This window comes from Hevea brasiliensis, unplaced genomic scaffold (genome assembly GCF_030052815.1).
Source record: "Hevea brasiliensis isolate MT/VB/25A 57/8 unplaced genomic scaffold, ASM3005281v1 Scaf171, whole genome shotgun sequence".
NCBI classification, from domain to species: Eukaryota; Viridiplantae; Streptophyta; class Magnoliopsida; order Malpighiales; family Euphorbiaceae; genus Hevea; species Hevea brasiliensis.
Window position 1 is genome coordinate 76781 of NW_026614664.1, and position 19911 is coordinate 96691.

The window sequence follows — 19911 nt, forward strand, 5'->3', positions numbered from 1 at the left end:
ATTACCATGTTGGACCTGTAAACGTATAATGATATGCATGTTTGATGGACTGGATGAGGGAGCTGAGCTCCCATATGTTTTTATGATGATATGAGTATGTGGAGGGTGAGCTGAGCTCCCCAATTGAGTATTTACTGTGTTTACAGGTCGGGTGAGTCAAAAACTCCTCGTTGGTAGGTCCATTTTATGGCCGGACTCTATCCAGTTGATTTCTTGAAATTGGGCCCAAAGGGGCCTTAGAGTTGGGTTAATGAATAGTTAGGCTTACTACGGGCCTCGAGGGCTTTAGGCTGGCCCAGGCCCTAGTGCCGGTCCAGCCCATAGGTTGGGTCATGACATTAAATATATAAAAGAGAGAGAGAGAAAGCAAAGTATTTAACTCTATGTGACTAATTTTATAGCATAATTTTAAATTATTTTATTAATTTTAAGATATATATAATTCTTAAATTTTTATAATTAAATGAAATAATTAAAAATTTAAGAGAAATAATTAAAAATTTAAGAATCATTAAATGAGAAATTTATAAAATTATTAAAATATATCTAATATTTTTAATTAATTAACCATAAAAATTATGATAATAATGGTAATAGTAAAAATAATTAATGACAACAATAATGATAATAATTAATTATATTAATTAATATAATTGTTAAATATAACCTCTCTATATATATAAAAAATAAAGAGTTTTTCCAGTATCTAATTAAATTGAGGTTTCTAAATAATAATAATAATAATAATAGTTACTCATTACAATATTAAAGTAACAACTAAGTAAATAGTTTGTAACTTATATACGCATAGTTAGGAAATTAATAATTTAATCATAATTTAAAAAAATTGTATCATTAATTAATTTTTCTAAATGATAATAAAACAATATAATATAATTAATATTAACAAAAGCAATAATATTAATTATTTATTAATATACTATAAAAAATATAAAACTATAAAAAATATAAAAAATTAAAATTGAATATTGATATAAATTTTATATTTACCATAATTATGAAAATAAATTTTTATTTCATTTCATTTTTTCATAATTCATTATATATATATATCTTAATCACCAAGAATCTTAGTCATAATTTAGAGTAAATATTTTAAAAAAATTAAATTTAATTAAAACTATTTAGAAAATATAAATAAAATTTAATGTTGACCTTTCATTTTTTTTAAATTAAAGATTAATTACCTTTAAAATTTCAATCATTAATTTCTCACAATAATTTAAATATCCCATAATTTCTAATTTTAATTTAAATCATATATTTTAAATGAAATTAAGCTTAATGAAAATGTTTATCATTAATTTCTAAAAAAATTTAAGTATTTCATGATTATTGGTTTTAATTTTAAAAAGACATTTTAAAGGAAATTAAACTTAATTATAGTAATTAATAATTTTTCATTATTTAAATTTGAAATATCATATTAATTAAGAATTGTATTTAGAAAATTAGATTATATAATAATTATATATTACAAATATTTAGGAAATGTAGATAAATTTTAATTTTGATCTTTTTTTTAAATAACCTTCTTTTAAAAAAATCAATTATTACTTTCTCACAAATATTCAAATATTCTTTATTCTTGATTCTAATTTATAATAGATTTTTTAAAGAAAGTTAAATTTAATTAAAACTATTTATGAAATATAAATAAAATTTAATGTTGACCTTTTATTTAAAAAAATATTTAAATTTAGAAGTTATATAATATTTATATATCTCAACTCTTTAGAAAAATACTGAAAAAATTAGGTATCAAAAGCAGAGTTTTTTTGTAGTTACCATTTTTTTCTTCTTCTTCATTTTATTAGTATTTTGCTTTAAAATGACAATCTCTCTTGTGATTCTTTCTAGATTCTTATTTTTTCTGTCACTCTTTATGGTAATTTTGCTATATATTTTTTCATTTAACTTAGTTACACTTGGTTCTGTATTCTGTTTATTGTTGGGATTGTTGATTTTCTATTTAATTTCTCTAAAAAGAAAAATATTTCAACTTTATTTTAAAAGAATACAAAAAACTTTTATTACTAAGAATATTATTTTTTTTGGGCTTGTTATTTTGCAATAAAATGATCATTCTATTCTAATGCTAGTTAAATAAAAATTGCCTTTATTTATTTATTTGTTTTTCCTTTTAATACTATGGGAGATATGTTTTATTTGTTGAGGTGAATCTTATGATAGATCTTTCTAGTGTTTGATTTGTAAATTTGAGATTGTAGTGCTGATCTAATGATGTGTTTGTGGTACAACCTCCAAATGAAAACATGTGGCTTGCAGTGACTTATTTGCCTCACTTCAAATTTGAAGAATCATTGCAATTAACAAATGATAGAATTTAGATCACATAAAATATAATATTATTTCCTTAATTTATTGTACTCAAGAAATTGAACTTTAATATTGATAAAAAAATATATGTATTTAGGCATATTGAAGATCTTTTTTATGTGTATTTAGGCAGTAAAAAGTTAAATTTAGATTATTACTTAAAAATTAAATAAGGGGAAAAAATTGATATCAATAAAATTAACAAATGAGGTAAGAAAAGAAATTGCTAGCAATAAATTTAATTTAATATAATTGACATATATGGAAATGAGAAAATATTACTAACAATAAATTTAATTTAATATTACCATTTGGCATTACTATTTAGCACTGAAAAAAAATTTGATTACTTTAAATAGTGCCATGTGGCATAAATATAATTATTTTAGAATCCTATATGATAGCATCAGGGAAAAACTTGTCTACTTTATATATATATATATATATATATATATATATTAAAAAGTTAAATTTGGATTATAATTTAAAAATTAAATAGTAATTATATATTATAATTATATAGGATATTAAATTAAAATTAAAGATTAAAATTATGAAAAATTAATATTCTATAAATACTATATGAAATTTAATAAAAATCAATTTAATAAATTCAATTTAATATAATTAGCATACATGGCAAGGAAAAAAAAATTTGTTAGTAATAAATTTAATTTAATATTGTCACTCGGCATAAATGTAATAATGTTAGAATCCTATGTGGCAACACAGGAAAAAACTTAATTGCTTTAAATATTAATATATGGCACAAATATAATTATTTTACAATTTTATGTGACAATAACAGGAAAACACCACTCTGCTATATATATATATATATATATATATATATATATATATATATATATATAAATTTGGCTATTAATTAATATTGTGATATAAAATTTCTTTTTCTCTTTAGATGGAAGGATAGAGACAAATATGAATAATTTAGCACTGAGGGCCAACAAGAAAAAAAAAAGCCTCAATTTTACCGCCTTGTATTTGTCATTATTTTACTGGAAGCACACATCTATATAGTTTGAGCATAAATATATAAATTTTATTTATTTTATATATAAATTTTTTATTATTATATTTTAAATTTATTATAAAATGAATTTAAATAAAAGTTGTTCAAAATAAAATAGAGAATAAAGCTTATAATATTTTAAATATTTTAGTGAAATTAATAGGAGTTATTGTGTAAATTTTATCAAATTCTTTCTATGATTTTATTTTTTTCTTGAATATCCCATTTTTAAAACAGTTAATTTCCCAAAATTTTTTAAAAAATCCATGATATGATAATAAAATGAACAATCGATTTTTCTTCACACAAAAATTATTTTCTATCTTAGATTTTTTCTTTTTATTGCATTTTCTTCTGATGATGCTACAAAGTTTCAAGTAACAAATCATGTTGTGGCCTATACATGCCTTTTCTTTTCTTGTGCCAACAAGTAAACTATAAAGAATGTGTGGAGTGGAGGCTTCCACACGAATCAACCATTTTGGTCCATCTAATCTTATACGAGTGATGAAGCAGCTATGCCTTTTGTTTGGTGATGTTTCCTACTTTCCTTGTACACTTTATTATATCTATATTTTCAAAAATAAAAATATTTATAATAAATCTTTCATTGATTAAATTTTGATTATAGTTTACATTTATTATTTTATAATTTTAAAAATAATTCAAATATTTTAAACAGTTAAACGTCCCCTCACCAAGATAAATATATGACCCACTCGACTGTTAATATAATAATTATTAAAGTTCTTCAATCATGGAAGAAATAATAAGATGTAAATCACGTGAGATTGGCGATGATGAAGGGAAGAAACTAAAAATAATGCTTGTTAGTTGCAACCATAGTTGATGTTTGCTTCAACTTCAAAAGAACAAGAACATTTTGCTGACTTATGTCCATCATAATTACATATCTATATGAAAGAAGATATTCATTTGGTAATTCTTGAAGCAAATTAAACTTAATTAGGAGTAGAAATTGCAATTTCTGGTGATATTATTTGTACTCGGATAATTGAATGATCTCTGGTGGGTTCTTTGGCATCACTTGGATCTATGTTCTGGGGTGTGTTGAATTTTCTGTGCATGGCAGTTTTGAGGTTGATGTGTATGCTGTTCTGATGTGTTTGTGTTTTCTGTAAAAAAAAAAAAAAAATTATTTTGGCCTTTCATTTTAATATTATGTAAACAATTTCAAATCCATTAAATATAATTAAAAATTTTTAAAAAATGGAAAACTTAGCGTAAAATTTAAAATTCATATTATGATTGAGGTTTGTAATGAATGAAGACAGCAGAGGCCAAGAAAGCGAGAGATATTGAACTTTTTGGGACCAACATAAACATAAAGAACAAAACACCAAATGATTTGGTGCATACAGTTCTTGGTGTCTATCCTATCTATGCCCTCTTGATGAGTCCTTTAATAATACTGCAAGAAATTATTTTTTATTTTTTATTTTTTTGATGTTCAATATGTCGCAAGGCGTCTACTTCTTTGCGTTATGTTGTTTATGCTCATTAGTTTATTTGATTGCCCTCTAATAATTAATGAAGGATGCTTCTTCTTCTGCCATTATTAACTATTGAAGCCTATTTTTATTTATTTATAAAAAAGGAACAAGTATTTATATATAGTAAAAATTCATCCTAACCTTTGTAAATAAAATTCAACAAAGCCAGTAGTTGGACTTGGACAGAGAGAATGGGCTGGAGTCCAAAGGATAGAGGTCTATATTTAACCGTGAGACCATCAGCAGTATAACAGCACCAGCCTTTGTACTTGGGGCATGGGTTCTTCCAAAGTAGTATCATACATGGTGACACTTGTTCATTTGTTAAACACTTACATTAGCCCCCTCATATGTTTCCCACTGGTTTTTGCTTCCTTTCTTCAACGTGCAAGGTCCCTAGTGAAATACCTGTGCTGTGAGTTACCGGGCACAAGGCTATAATAGAGCATTTTTTTTTTGGTAAGTCAACTTTGACAACAATTTGCTGCTGTGGTTTTTCGGTCCAATACCCATAATTGGAGCTTCCACGTTGGTGATTTTGAACACTCTGACTCAAATTCTAACCCTCTGCCTGTAGATTCCTTGTTTATGGCAGTTTTCAAACAAAATCTCTAAGTAGTAGATTGGGAAAATGGCAATGACTGAACTTGATATAATTTACTTTGAAGTTCATTCCTATAGCTGTTCAGAAAGCAGGACATAACCAATAAGGCACAAGATTATCCTATGCAGCTGCAATAAACTAAAAAATGAAAAATTTAATAGCATGAATACAATTGATTATAATTGCAAGACCAAAATTGATTATCAGCGACCCACTATCTTGATTCTCTTGTTATTGTGAACTATCTGGATTTTGATCTCCCCGGCTGATGTTCAATTCAGCACTACCTGAAGGACTCTCAGATGTTGAATTCAGAGAGCCCGACTACTCATTGCCTTCACTTTCACTTTTCTCCCTAGTAGAACCTTCCATGAAAGAGTTGAAGGCAAGCTGGGCAGAATAAAGGAATAAACCAACAGAATTGACGAATCTTGCAAGGTAACACAACACATTTATAATTTCCTGCAAACAGTAAGGAGATGCCACAACTTCCTTGCATAAGTTAATCATAAATGTCGGAAGAATGCAGCAGTGGGGGCTACCTGATGGTTATTGTTATTTGACGAACCTCGAAAGCAGGAAAATGAAAAGAGTGAGAATCATACAATGAGAGTTCCATGTATATTCACCTACCATCTTCAAGTATTTTCTTTCAACAGGAAAGCATATGCAATAAGAATGTGATACAGATTGGAACAGACCAAAACTGATGAGCAAAAGAAATCAAACAAAGTAAGTGCAAATGGGATACAATGGAACCAACCGAGAAATTATCTGCCATGGTCTGGCCGTTAAGAGCTGCCTCAATAGTAGTAGTGAACTTATAGAGTACAAGTGAAATCACTCCTGCTGATATTGCCCCTAAAAATGCCTGAACTGGTGAAGGAGGTTTCTTACCATCAATTGAAGCAGATCCCATTGTTTTCAAACTATCTAACGCCTCCTCTTTCATTGTTTTCTTCGCCCCTGATGACCTAAATCTCTCAAAACACGTACAGTTGCTCAAAATTCCTTTCCCGATGAAGCTAAAGTATAAAATGAAAGTGAATAAATTGCACTATACCCCAATTTTGTCAAATGCCCATTTGAATCATTATAGCAAACACTAATGCAGATGCAGAGTCAACCCAATGGAAAACAATTATACCACACTTATAATTCAAAATGAATCGAAATAACATGCAAGTAGACATAAAAATTTGATGGGATGCCAAAATTCATCTTCAATTCTGACAAATTTTGTAAACCCATGTACCAAAAGGCACTTTCTAAAACCACAGTAACATAATCAACCAGTAAAGCTAACAAAGATTTGCTGCAACAACATCAAGGCGAAGGTCTAAAGCGAAATACCAGTTCTTTAGCACGCTTAGCTCGGCGACGAATAGAGCGAAAGAGAAAGACAGCAATGGCTCCAGTGAGAAGGACACTAGTGGCCACCTGGAGAGGAGAAGGGTCATCTGTGGTAGCAAAAATGGAAGGAGAGAAGAGTGGGAGCTCTATGGTACCACCCTCTTCCGGTGGATTAATGGATGTGGTGGTGTGGTTGGCGGAGTCAGGGAGCTGGGCCAGCCATAGGCTAGGTTGCACGGAAACGGGAGGCGGGAGCGTTTTCCCGTTCCGGAAACGTTTCCTTGCCGGAAACGTTAGGACACGGCGAGGAAACGTCTTCGGGCCGTTTCGGAAATCGGACACGCGTTTCCTTTGCCGGACACGCGTTTCTTTAAAAAAAAAAAAAAAAAAAAAAATCGCACCTCCAGGAAGAAAGGAGAAGGCAAAGAAAAAAGAAGAAGAAGAAGAAGAAGAAGAAGAAGACGAGAAGGAGGAGGAGTACCTGGTGGTGCAGCAGCGTGCCGGCGATAGGAGGTGACTGGTCTCTGCTTCCTTCCCCATCCGATGCTGCTCTGCCAATCAGCTTCCCTTCCCCCCAATGGCGCTGCTCCTTCTTCATGGCTCTGCTCCTTGCCCGAATCTGCTATTTGAAATTTTTTTTTAATCATTATTTTTTTTTTCAATTTTTATTCAGATTTTTACTGTGTCAAATACATTGAATCATTATAGCAAACACTAATGCAGATGCAGAGTCAACCCAATGGAAAACAATTATACCACACTTATAATTCAAAATGAATCGAAATAACATGCAAGTAGACATAAAAATTTGATGGGATGCCAAAATTCATCTTCAATTCTGACAAATTTTGTAAACCCATGTACCAAAAGGCACTTTCTAAAACCACAGTAACATAATCAACCAGTAAAGCTAACAAAGATTTGCTGCAACAACATCAAGGCGAAGGTCTAAAGCGAAATACCAGTTCTTTAGCACGCTTAGCTCGGCGACGAATAGAGCGAAAGAGAAAGACAGCAATGGCTCCAGTGAGAAGGACACTAGTGGCCACCTGGAGAGGAGAAGGGTCATCTGTGGTAGCAAAAATGGAAGGAGAGAAGAGTGGGAGCTCTATGGTACCACCCTCTTCCGGTGGATTAATGGATGTGGTGGTGTGGTTGGCGGAGTCAGGGAGCTGGGCCAGCCATAGGCTAGGTTGCACGGAAACGGGAGGCGGGAGCGTTTCCCCGTTCCGGAAACGTTTCCTTGCCGGAAACGTTAGGACACGGCGAGGAAACGTCTTCGGGCCGTTTCGGTAATTCCTTGAAATCGGAAACGCGTTTCCTTCGCCGGACACGCGTTTCTTCAAAAAAAAAACAAAAAAAGTCGCACCTCCGGGAAGAAAGGAGAAGGCAAAGACAAAAGAAGAAGAAGAAGAAGAAGAAGAAGAGGAGAAGGAGGAGGAGTACCTGGTGTTGCAGCAACGTGCCGGCGATGGGAGGCGACTGGTCTCTGCTTCCTTCCCCATCCGATGCTGCTCTGCCAATCAGCGTCCCTTGCCGTTGGCGCTACTCCTTCTTCATGGCTCTGCTCCTTGCCCGAATCTCCTGTTTGAATTTTTTTTTTTATTATTTTCTTTTTCAATTTTTACTGTATTAAAACTCTCAACCTTTTATTTTTAATATTTTAATATTAATTTTATTATACTATATATTTATTATTTCAATTATTTATAATTATAAATATATAAATAATCTAATTAATTAATTTTATTTTTTTTTTATTTTAATATTTAAATTTATTATTATTAAAATTTTTAAATATATATATATTATTTATTTATAAATATATCTCTATATTTTTTATATTTATGCGTTTCTTCATATTTTCATTCTCTATATTTTTTAAAATGCTATTTTTTAGTGTCTGTTTCCGCATTTTTCCGTACGTATTTCGGATTCCATTGCTACATAGGCCATAGGTCGGGTCTGGGACGAGGAAACGCTGAGAGGGAGAAAGGAGAGCTGGGTTTGTAGAAAGAGGAGGAAGTAAAGGAAGGGCTGTGGTGGTGGTGGTGGAGAGAGAGGGGGAAGAACTGAGGAGAGAGAGTGTAGTGATGGCACGGAAACATGGAAGATTATAGAATACACGTAGACAAAAGCAGTGCTTCTCTCTTCCTTAGAGAAGTGTGGCTCTTCATAGGATGGAGAATAGACGGTATATAATTGTAAGCGGTAACATGCATACTGAATATATTTGATAATTTTTTAAAAATATTTGATATAAATTTTAAAAAATAACTGAATTATTATTATTATTATCATTTTATTATTTTTTTAACTAGATTATTATTTCTCTATCTTCTTCCTTTGAATTTGGAGTTCTATAATTCTATGATAATAATATCTTCTTGCATTGCATCTTTTGGATTTTGGTTGGACATTTCTAAATTATCTTTATTTTTTGGCCTTCTCCCTCCATGAAAAATAAAATTTTTGTGCTCTGAAACAGCACCATCAATATTTTTTTAGACTAATGAGGGAAATTTTTAATGCTCATAGCATCTATTTTAATTTTTTCTCATAAGATTTTGAGTGAAAATCCTAAGTTTATGAATGGAGATAGCTATTCATTGTATAATTGTTCAATAAAAAATATGAAATAAATATTCAATTTTTAAATTACTAGTTCAATGAAAAATCTGATATAAAATAAAAATACACAAATGGCTAAATCAATAAAATTATGAGAAATATGAAATCAGAATATGTTTTATTGTTGCAAATCAAATGATAAAAAGGACTTATTGTTATTGTTACAGATTATTGAATCCCTCAAGTATTAGAAAAATACAGACTTAAAAATCAACAGGAATTGTTATTTCTTCAATCCTCTAAGGCATTCCTCCAGTTCTTGCAAGTTTGCTCTTAATACAAGGTGACAAGAGTAGCTCATTTGTGAAGCATACACCCATCAAAAGTCCAACAAATGTTAGGAATTGCCAGAAGGCCAAAAAAAATTGATTAGCGTACATTAGAGGCGACTGCTCTAGCCCAATACTTGAGTTGTGCCTTCATTTCTTGTGCTGAATTTTTGGGAGCCCAAATGGGAATTGGAGGTGCACAACTTTGCTTTTGCAGATGCCATGCCTTAGAAAGATGAGGTCTCCTCCTCACTTTGTCATGGTCTTGATGATCTTGGTTTTTTTTTTGCTCGTCTTGCAAACCAGGGAGAATTCCAGCCTCACTTGGGTTTAGGTCTTGTTTGTTAAATGTGAATCCCAAGTCCTTGAACCCTTGCACTTCTTGAGATTCAATATTACTTAGGCTTCTCTGTATATTTCTTTGGTTAGAACATCCAAGATTCCTCTTTTGTTTAGAGTTAGCATTAACTGTGTCAATGGTTTGCATCTTCCAGTTTCTTGGTGGGCTGTACCTTGGCATGCTGGAACTTTGTATCATACCCTGCATTCAAAGTGTTTGAATTAATTGCTTGAAGAATAAAACTGAGTATGGGATTAAAACTGCATATGGGATCAATTATCCTCCTACACAATAAATAGATACTCCATTGAGTCAGTGATTCATTCTTATTAAAACAAAATCGAAGTTACCCGATTCATTAATGAATATCTAAAATTCACCTATAGATTTAGCAACATAAAGTAAATTAAGCCTGTCAATTTGCAATACAAAGCAACAAATTATAGCATTCAAAAAAAGGCCTCCAAATTTTAAAGTGCTGAGAACTACAAGTTTTGGGAGGTACCTTTGAAGTATGACGAGGAGACATTGCTTGGCGAATCAATCTGCTCATTGTAATGTTATCATCATTCTCTTCTTCTTCTTCTACTTCTTTCCTACCTATACAAGGGGGTAGAGATGGTGTTCTAAGTAATTTGTGCTTTGATGGTTGCCCTGTGATCACTTTGCTCCTTCTATTCTCTTGAATACCTTCTGCACAAGTAGTTGGTTTGATAGGCTGTTGTACCGAAGCTTTATCTGATAATTGCCTGCAGGTCGGCTGTTTCTCTTCAATTTTCTCTTCTCTCCAGCCTATACAAGGCAGCAATGATGGTTCACGAATCGAATTACCTACAACTTTCCCTATGCATGGATTGTTCTCTGCTAAAATTGCTTGATCAAAGTTTGGAGTAGGATCAGAGTAGCACCTCAGCATTAAAGATGATCTTGGTTTCCTGGTGAGCAGTTTCCCAAAGAACCAACCCTCCTCCAAAAGCTGGTGAACACCATCCACCTTTACATCCCTACTAGAGGATGTCTCAAAAGGGTCATCATCAAAACAATCCATTGTTGTTTTTTGCACAATTTCTGAATCTACTGCACAGAACGAAACACATGGGATAGTTGGTTCTTGTGATATATTTTTCTTTATATTCTGCTATCTACTGGAAGCCGCTGCACAACAAATGGGGGATTGACTTGGGAGGCTCATGTGGGGCAGGAGACCCATGTGCATGTAGCTCATAATGCATAGCAATCTCTTATTTTTAATTTGAGCAATGGACAGACTAAGGGCTCGGACTAGAGATTTCAATATTAGAAATTAAAGTATGAAAGTGAACTTGTGAGAATGCGTCTGAAACAGCGGTGTAGAAATTGAATCGTAACAACTCAGAGATATGAGCATTGGGATTGGATTAGGTGAGACAGGGCTGATTGCTTAGCCGCAAGACCATGTCATTCCAGCACATTCCCCATGTGATTGTCTTTTGTTTATGATGCAACCGAAAAGTGTTCTGTGCATTGTTTTTCTTCTCAGCTGTTCTGTGGTGTGACAGCTAAGGTTATGACTGGCTAGGCCTTGGACATTATTGAGGAGAAAGATGCCAAAATGGATTTTCTTTCTATATTTAGGGAGCACATTTTATTTATTGCGTGCAAGAAAATTTTTCATTTTACTGGAAAATTAATAACAAATTATAACAGCATCTTATGTTCATGATTAATTAAGATTTAGCTCAAAAAAAATATATCGTTGCAAAATTTAAACTCCTGAAATTGGATTTTAGCCATAAAATATAAAGAAAATTTAGCTCATTCTAGACTCATTAGGTCAGGACAACAGAACATTTCAGTTTGAAACCTCCTTTTCCGTCGGCTTTAGATTGTATATTTGCAATTTCTTTAACCATAAATAGCAGCTACTGGGAACGAAGAAGCTTTAAAATCTAAAACAAACCCAAGAAAAAGAAAATCCTGGGCTCTATAGATATGGGCTTCTATTACATTTTTGCCGGTTAAAGTTTTTTGAAGTCAGGCCGCGCTGGCCATAATATGAATATGGTGTTGTGACTTGTATTTTTTTTTTTTTAATCTATTCATATATATATTTATATATATATATATAAAGCTGATAAGTTTTTTTTTTTATAAGGTATAGATTTATTTCCTTATCGTTAATATATTTTTTCAAAATATTATTAATATTTATAAAAATACTATTTAAGTATATTATATTTATTTAATATATTATTAGTATAAAAAATTTAAAATTTTAAAACTGCAAAAATGATCATGCTATTCAATTATCTTAAATTATTTTATATTTTTAATTAATTTTTTTATTATATTACTACATTTTTATTATAAAATTTTCATTAAAAAATTATAGAGATAAAAATTTTAAGTCACTATAAAAAATACTAAAAATAAATTATAGAATAACAATAAATTTAAAATATTATTTTATTTTCATATATTAAAATTAAAAATATATAAATTAAAATTATTTATATATTTAAATTATTATTACCTACATGCACTAGTATGAGTGTGTGTATATATTGCACCCATGATGCTACCGCAACCTTTTATACAGGATGAGTATGATTTTTTGAAAAAATACTGTCATATATCACTATTTATAAAAGTTGTGTGTTTTCTTTTATGCTAATTATTTATTATCTTTTTATTTTTTTAAAAATTGTTATTATTTTAATTTTTATAATTTAAATAATTATTTTTTTCAAAAATTTATTGTCAAAAACCAAGGATTTTGAGTTTGAATATGTTACTTAAATATTTATTATATTTATAATTTCATTTACATAAATATAATATTTTAATTTATACTTCACATGTATTTTATTTTTAATTGATGAAATATTTTTATTTTTTATAAAAAATTAATTATTATAACTTGTTTCATATTAATCAAATGATAAATATAAATTTTATATTATTATTCCATTTTAAATGTGATTTAACTTTTTGAAAGAATTTTACATTATTGTTATTATAATTTCTCCTTAAATGTCTTTTATATTAAACATATTTATCTATAATTAATGTAAAGTTTACATAGTATTATTTGAATAATCCCGTATTATTCATTGATTTTAATTTTTTAAATGGAAACATATTTTTTTGTTTTATTTTAATTTTTACTTATATTTTTTTTATAATTATTTGAAATGTAAGTTTTTGCTAATAATGATTTATTTTAATATTTTATATATTTTTAATTCATTTTACATATGTCTTTTAATAATTTGTGTAATTTTTTTTAAATTCAAAAAATTAATTTGTGTAATATTGAACTTATATTTTTTTAATTATAACTGGTTAATATTAATTTTAAATATAAATATATTAATAATTTAAATATTAAAATTAAAAAATAATAAACTCATGTGCGGGCATTTAACTAGCGCGTAAATAAAATAGCTTAGAAAGCACCCTTGGTTTCCGTCATTCTACTTGAGTTGAGCATGCAGAGGAGAACAAAAACACAGGTCATGGAGCTGCGATTCTCAAAGCCCCAGGCCTCCAAGGTCGACGGGCGTACCTGTCCTGGAATTCTCTTGATACTCCAACTCATTACTCTGCCTTCTTCATTACTAGCAATATTACCCAGATTGTTCTTGGAGTCAAATGCGGCATCAAAATTAACTTTGAGAAAACCTGATGGGGGTGGATTCCATTGCAGAGGGGGATAGATTTGAGGAGTGGAGGTCTGCTGTTGGATGATGAAAGCATTTCGTGCTTAAATTTCCATAGTTGCCAGGAAATGAACACCACTTGTGCAAGCATCGGCATGCCTCCTTCACCTATCCATGCTAATATCTCCTTCTAGCATTGAACCATATTATGTCCTTGAATCAGCCGTGAACGAATACAGAAACCAAAACTCCACCATACTGCTGCCGCAAAGAGGCAGTGAAAGAGCACATGCTCAGTAGATTCCCTTAGCCCACTCGCCTGGCATTTGTCTTCCATATTTGGGAATCGGGCTGACAAATTGGAAGGTTTCCTTTTAACGCTTGCCATAAAAATTTTTAGTTTCCCGGCACTGGGATAGCCCATATTCTTCTCCAAAAACTCTGGTCTTACTCTAACAGCCGAATTGGAAGCATCTCGACTTGCAAATTTACAAGCCAAATCGTATCCCGTTTCACGGAATATCTCCCTCCCTTTCCTTTTATTTATTATTATTTTTTTATTTTATCTCAGATCTGCAAAGACAACGAAAGAAATTAAAAAAAGAAAATAAGAGAAAGAAAAAGAAAATTAAAGAATGTTATTTAGATAAATTATTAAAATAAAAGATAAATATAAATTTTATTCTTATGGCTATTGTATTATAGAATTATATTTAAGTATTTTAATATAAATAAAACACATTTCATTTTTCTCTATCTCCCACCGATTTAAAAAAAATATATATATTTTAAATTAATTACAAAGAGTTAATAATTTCTCATTCTTCATCTCCTCCATTCTTTCATTTCCCTCAACCGAAACAAAATGCTCGGTTAGCCTCCCTCCCTAACATACTGATAGGCAACCCCAGAATTATGTTTGCATCATCTCTGTGTCTCACAAGTCCTGAATTCCACGAGCACCAATCCCCTTGTTGTAAGATTTTCGGCTCCTCTATGCCTATGATAGATTGCTACCTACCTCCACATGCCAAAAAGACGAGAACCTTGCCATTTATATATATATATATAAACTATTTAAAAAGTGTTACATGCTCTTAAAATAATCTAAAATATATTATTAATATAAAATATATTAAATTTCACAAATTAATAAATAAAATTTATAAATTTTTATGCATTAAAATATGTTTAAATATATTATAAATATAAAAAATTCAAAACTTTTCGGTATATCTCCCACACACTGATGAGAAATTGTAACACTCTTAATTTTTAAATTTATTATTTTATTGATAAATATTAATATTTTATTTTATTTAAATTTTGAGAAATTATTTAAAATTTTTCGAATTTTAGAAATTGGATTCGATTTTCCGAAAATATAAAATTTTGATGATTTTTAAAAATTAATTTAAAGACCACGTGGTAAAACTAAAAATATATTTGAACTCTACGAATTTTTCTGAGTTTTCTAGAATTTTTTCAAAATTTTTGGACTTCGTTTTTTATCCTAGGACAAAGTAAAAATTTAAATTTTTGTACTTGAATCGGACTTGCCCATTTTCTTTTTCCTAATTCTTCTTCTTCGTGCGCCCCCGAAGCCCTCCCTCTCTCTCGCGTTTTCTCTCTCCTCTCTCTCCCTTTGCGCCGACCGCTGCCACTCTGCCCTCCCCCACATGCCGGCGCACCACCTCAGCCCTTCCCCCTCGCTGGTTGCCGCCTGAAGCGCCGAAAAAGTATGCCTAAAGAAGCTTACTCGCGTAGCATGCCGCTTCACCTTCCTGAGCCGATTACAGCTAATCCGGCCACCAATCGGACCGAGTCTTATCCTAAAATACTTTTATACCTCTGGAGCTTTCCATAGACACCAAGAACACCAAAATCCATTAAGCGTTTGCTCAATTTTTATCTAGGAAGTTTTAGCACATTTTAACTTTCGGGCTAGATTTATCGAAAACCGTAAACCCCACAAAAAATTCGAGAGTACTGGAGTGCTCCACTCGCCAAGAGCTTCGCAGCAATACCCATTTCAAATTTTTTCGACACCGCTTTTTGGTAGGTCCCGCGAGACTTCGCAGTTTTTTTCTGAGCATTAAATGAGTTTAGAAAATTCCGTAAAAATTATATACTAACCCCCGTGTTGTGGGCTTTGCATGGATACCTTTAATCCACGAAAATTCAATAGTTGCTTGGATTTGTAATTTCAGGCTAGGCAGACAGACTATCGAAAAAGTCTCTGAATTGGGTTGAGGTTATAGGTTACTCACCATTTTCAGACGTCCTGGACACGTCTCCAGGGTCACAATTGGCATAAGAAAACCCAAACCCTCATTTTTCTTAATTATCTAGTGCTTGATTTTGATTAAAAATCTATAAAATATTTGTGGTAGGTTAGAAAAATATAATTCCTTTTGCGTTAGCTCTATAATATTGCTAAGGACCGCGGGGCAAAGTTTTAGAATTTTTAGAGCTCATTTGTATAGTTTTTGCAAAAGGGGTAATTGTAGATACTAAATTATAATTTTTCAAATTGTAGTTGTTGACTATTTGGATGGGCCCAGGAGGGGCCATGTGATTTCATTAAGTTGTGAATGTGTGGCTTGTGGATATAGAAATATATTTTGAACCCTTTTGCAGGTTGGGTAGGTCTTAGGTATAGGGGAGACTCTGCCAGATTTTTGACACTACCTAGGGTGTCTTTGGTCTTTTCCAAGCTTATATCAAGTTAAATATATTAAATAATTGCAATAAAATTTGTCAGGTGAGTCGGGACAGCTTTCCTCCTCCGCTCAGCCACTGTAGTGACCGCGGTTAAGTCTGTGAGTAAAATATTAATTTTAATTATAATTTCGATATTATTATATGTTCAAGCATGCCCATGCATCACTTATAAATATATATCTATATAGTTAAACACTAGACACGTTTTATATTGCATTCATAATTGACGAAGTGCCATGGATGTTGTTTGTGGTAATTTGGAGCAGTGTGCGTGCGTTAGTGTGCGTGTGGTATGGTATTGGTTATGGACAGGACTGGTAGACACGGGTTGAGAGATACTCACTGGGACCCGGTCTTTTATGGATAAATCGGGGTAGACACAGCTTAAGAGACACTCGCTGAGACCCCGCATTTGGTTTATTAAGTGAAAGTCCGGCTTGAGAGACACTCGCTGGCAGAGGTTGGATTAAGAGAGCTGTATAGGGGATCAGCTCCCATATATGTATTGTTTGTACAGTGTTGGATGGGTGAGCGCTCTAAATTGCCTTTTTACTGCTATGATGTGGTTTGTATGAAAATTATGATGATGTTGCATCCCATGCCTTAGGATGCATTAGCTTTAGTTAGCTATAAAAATTGTGATTAAAATTAGTATTTTACTCTCTGAGTCGAACGCTCACTCTTGTTCATCTTTTTTTTCAGGATACAGGAGGATTACTTCTTCGCAGGTCAATCAGTAGTATCTGATGTATTTTATACAATTGAGTTAAATTTTAGACTCTGCATATATTAGGAGTATTTTAATTAATTTGGGTTTGTAATATAATATGGTGTTGAATTTATAAGATTATTAATTGCATATATGACTGGATTGGATGAGGGAGCTGAGCTCCCATTGGATTTTTGATATTATGAGCATGTAGAGGATGAGCTGAGCTCCTCAATTTATTTTATATTGTGTTTACAGGTCGAGCGAGTAAAAAAATCCCCATTGAATGGTCCATTTTATGGCCGGACTCTATTCAGTTGAATTCTTAAAATTGGGCCCAAATGGGCCTTGGGATTGGGTTGAGGAATAGTTAGGCTTACTACGGGCCTCGGGGGCTTTAGGCTGGCCCAGGTTCTAAATTCCAGTCCGGCCCATAGGTTGGGTCATGACAAATATGGTATCAGAGCTTAGGCTCCAGATTCATAGGGAATATATGTCTAAAGTGTTGGGAAGAGTCTAATAGGAGTCACATGCGGAGAATAAGGTCCACATTCGTCCTTGCATTGTCATCCATGCTTCTATTTTCTACTTTATATAATTGTGTGTAAATATGAGTTTATAGAGCTGTGTAACATGCCATTTTGAATTTTTGTGGGCTAATGCTGCCGAATTTCAGGAAAATGCGTTGAAGCAGAAGAGCTGTCACTGCACCATAACAGGATGTGCCAGACGAGGTGTCGGCACAGGATGAGGCGCCTGCTTCGAGGAGGCGAGGCAGGAGATCTACAGCTGCTCAAGTAGAAGAATAGCTGCCATCAGTTTAGGAACAGTCTTTTATGGCCCAAGGTCCCATGGACCCAATGGCAGCTACCCTAGCCGGATTGTAGAGAACCATCGATATGATGACACAATATATGGTCCACCCTCCCCAACAGCAGCAGCCCATAGCACCAAGAGGGGAACCTTATAAACAAATAATTAATTTCAAGAAGTTGGTGCCTGGTACTTATGATGTGTCAGATGATGCCTATCGATTTTTAGATTCCTGCAAACAGGCAGGGATGGAGTTACAGTTGACTGATAGGAGGCTTATAGAGTGTGTGCAACATGTATTGGGGCCAATGCCAAGATAGTGGATGATAGACTACGTATTACCTCGTATTGATGGATTATCATGGACCCTGTTTGTGGAACTGTTTATCAACAGGTTTGTGCCAAAAAGCTTCAGAGATCAAAAGCAGTGGGCCTTTGAGGTCTTAAGACAGAATGGCAGATCCGTAAATGAATATGCTATAGAATTTTTGAAACTGAGTAAATATGCCCCCACAGCAGTGGCTACAGAAAAGTATGAAGGTAAAGAGGTTTCTAAAGAGGCTAGACAGAAGGTATGCAAACCTAGCCATGATGTCTGATTAGTCTTTTGATGTGGTAGTTGATCGAGCCCGACAGATTGAGATTAGCTATACAGAAGATAACAGTGGAAGGGCCAAGAAGAATAGAGCAGAAGGTTCTTCAGGTGTTCCCTACATGGGTACCATAGATATCGGAGGCCAAAGTCACTACAGAGGTAGGGGTAGAAACAACAAGAAGGGTGGTTTTAAATACAAATCTCGAGGATTCAGACCAAGGTATGAATCCAGCAGTAGTCACAGTTCGAGTTATAGCAGTTTTGGGTCTAATTCAGGATCCTCCTTGGCACCTTGCATGCAGTGTGGAAGAAGACATTAAGGACCTTATATGATGGGTTCAGGAGTATGTTTCCAGTATGGCCAGCAGGGTCACTTTGCTAGAGAATGTCCAGTGTTCAGCGAGCCACATATGAGGTCACAGGGTTCTGTTGCAAAATGTTCCTCATCGATTGTATCTTGGTTCTTCCAGCATGGCAAGCAGTCAGTCAGTTCAGTGGCCAATAGGGCCGAGGACAAGGAGGATGTAGATTTGGAGGCAGGTCAAGAAGTAAAAGTCAATTTCAGGGTTCTGCAATGCAGGGTAGGGGTCAAGCTCGGGTTTTCACCTTGACCCACCAGGATGCTCAGGCTTCCAATGCAGTTGTGGCAGATATTTTTCTAGTCTGTTCCTGTGAGGCTAGTGTTTTGATAGATTCGGGTGCTGCGCACTCATTTGTCTCCCCTGTTTTTGCCATGAGATTGAGTAGGAACCCTACAATTTTAGAATTCCTCTTGTCTACAGCTACTCCACTTAGTGACAACATAGATGTAGATATAGTTTTTTCGGGTAGCCCAGTGGTAGTGGATGGAAGGGTCCTCCCAACAGACTTGGTTCCTCTACCAATAATGGATTTCGATGTAATTTTGAGAATGGATTGGTTGGCAACTCATTATACCACTTTAGACTGCAGGAACAAAATGGTGTACTTTCATATACCTGGTGTGGAAGAGTTTAGCTTTAATGGTGACAGGAGCGTGGCTCCATATAACTTGGTGTCAGTGCTAGAAAAAATGTTGAGGTGTGGGTGTCAAGGGTATTTGGCATTGGTGAGAGATACATCTGTAGAATGTGTTAACATTGAAAATGATCCTATTGTCAGAGAATTTATGAATGTCTTCCCTGAGGAGCTTCCAAGGTTGCCACCAGGAAGGGAAATAGAGTTCTACATTGATGTTGTGTCTGGTATAAACCCCATATCAATGCCGCCTTATAGGATGGCACCAGCAGAATTGAAAGAGCTAAAGGAGCAACTACAGGAACTTTTGGACAAGGGTTTCATATGT

At 32.8% G+C, this 19911-nt stretch overlaps 2 protein-coding genes across 7 annotated transcripts; both read right to left on the minus strand.

Annotated features, from left to right (window-relative positions):
* Positions 1 to 5531: 5531 nt before the first annotated feature.
* Positions 5532 to 8490, minus strand: LOC131176571 (uncharacterized). 6 transcript variants are annotated; one of them, XM_058141627.1, is made up of 3 exons: positions 8312 to 8490; positions 6276 to 6486; positions 5532 to 5974 (listed from the first exon to the last, which is right to left on the minus strand). In XM_058141627.1, exons 1-3 carry the CDS (start codon positions 8368 to 8370, stop codon positions 5837 to 5839), a joined length of 408 nt encoding a protein of 135 aa, XP_057997610.1. In that variant the 5' UTR covers positions 8371 to 8490; the 3' UTR covers positions 5532 to 5836. The 6 variants fall into 6 exon arrangements, with proteins under 6 accessions (XP_057997610.1, XP_057997606.1, XP_057997607.1 ...); XM_058141623.1 differs by having other exon boundaries at positions 6276 to 6537; XM_058141624.1 differs by lacking the exon at positions 8312 to 8490 and adding an exon at positions 6866 to 7114.
* Positions 8491 to 9568: 1078 nt separating this feature from the next.
* Positions 9569 to 11491, minus strand: LOC110644173 (uncharacterized). The gene is made up of 2 exons (XM_021796837.2): positions 10611 to 11491; positions 9569 to 10306 (listed from the first exon to the last, which is right to left on the minus strand). The coding sequence occupies exons 1-2, from the start codon at positions 11151 to 11153 to the stop codon at positions 9866 to 9868; spliced, it is 984 nt and encodes a 327-aa protein (XP_021652529.2). The 5' UTR covers positions 11154 to 11491; the 3' UTR covers positions 9569 to 9865.
* Positions 11492 to 19911: the final 8420 nt, after the last annotated feature.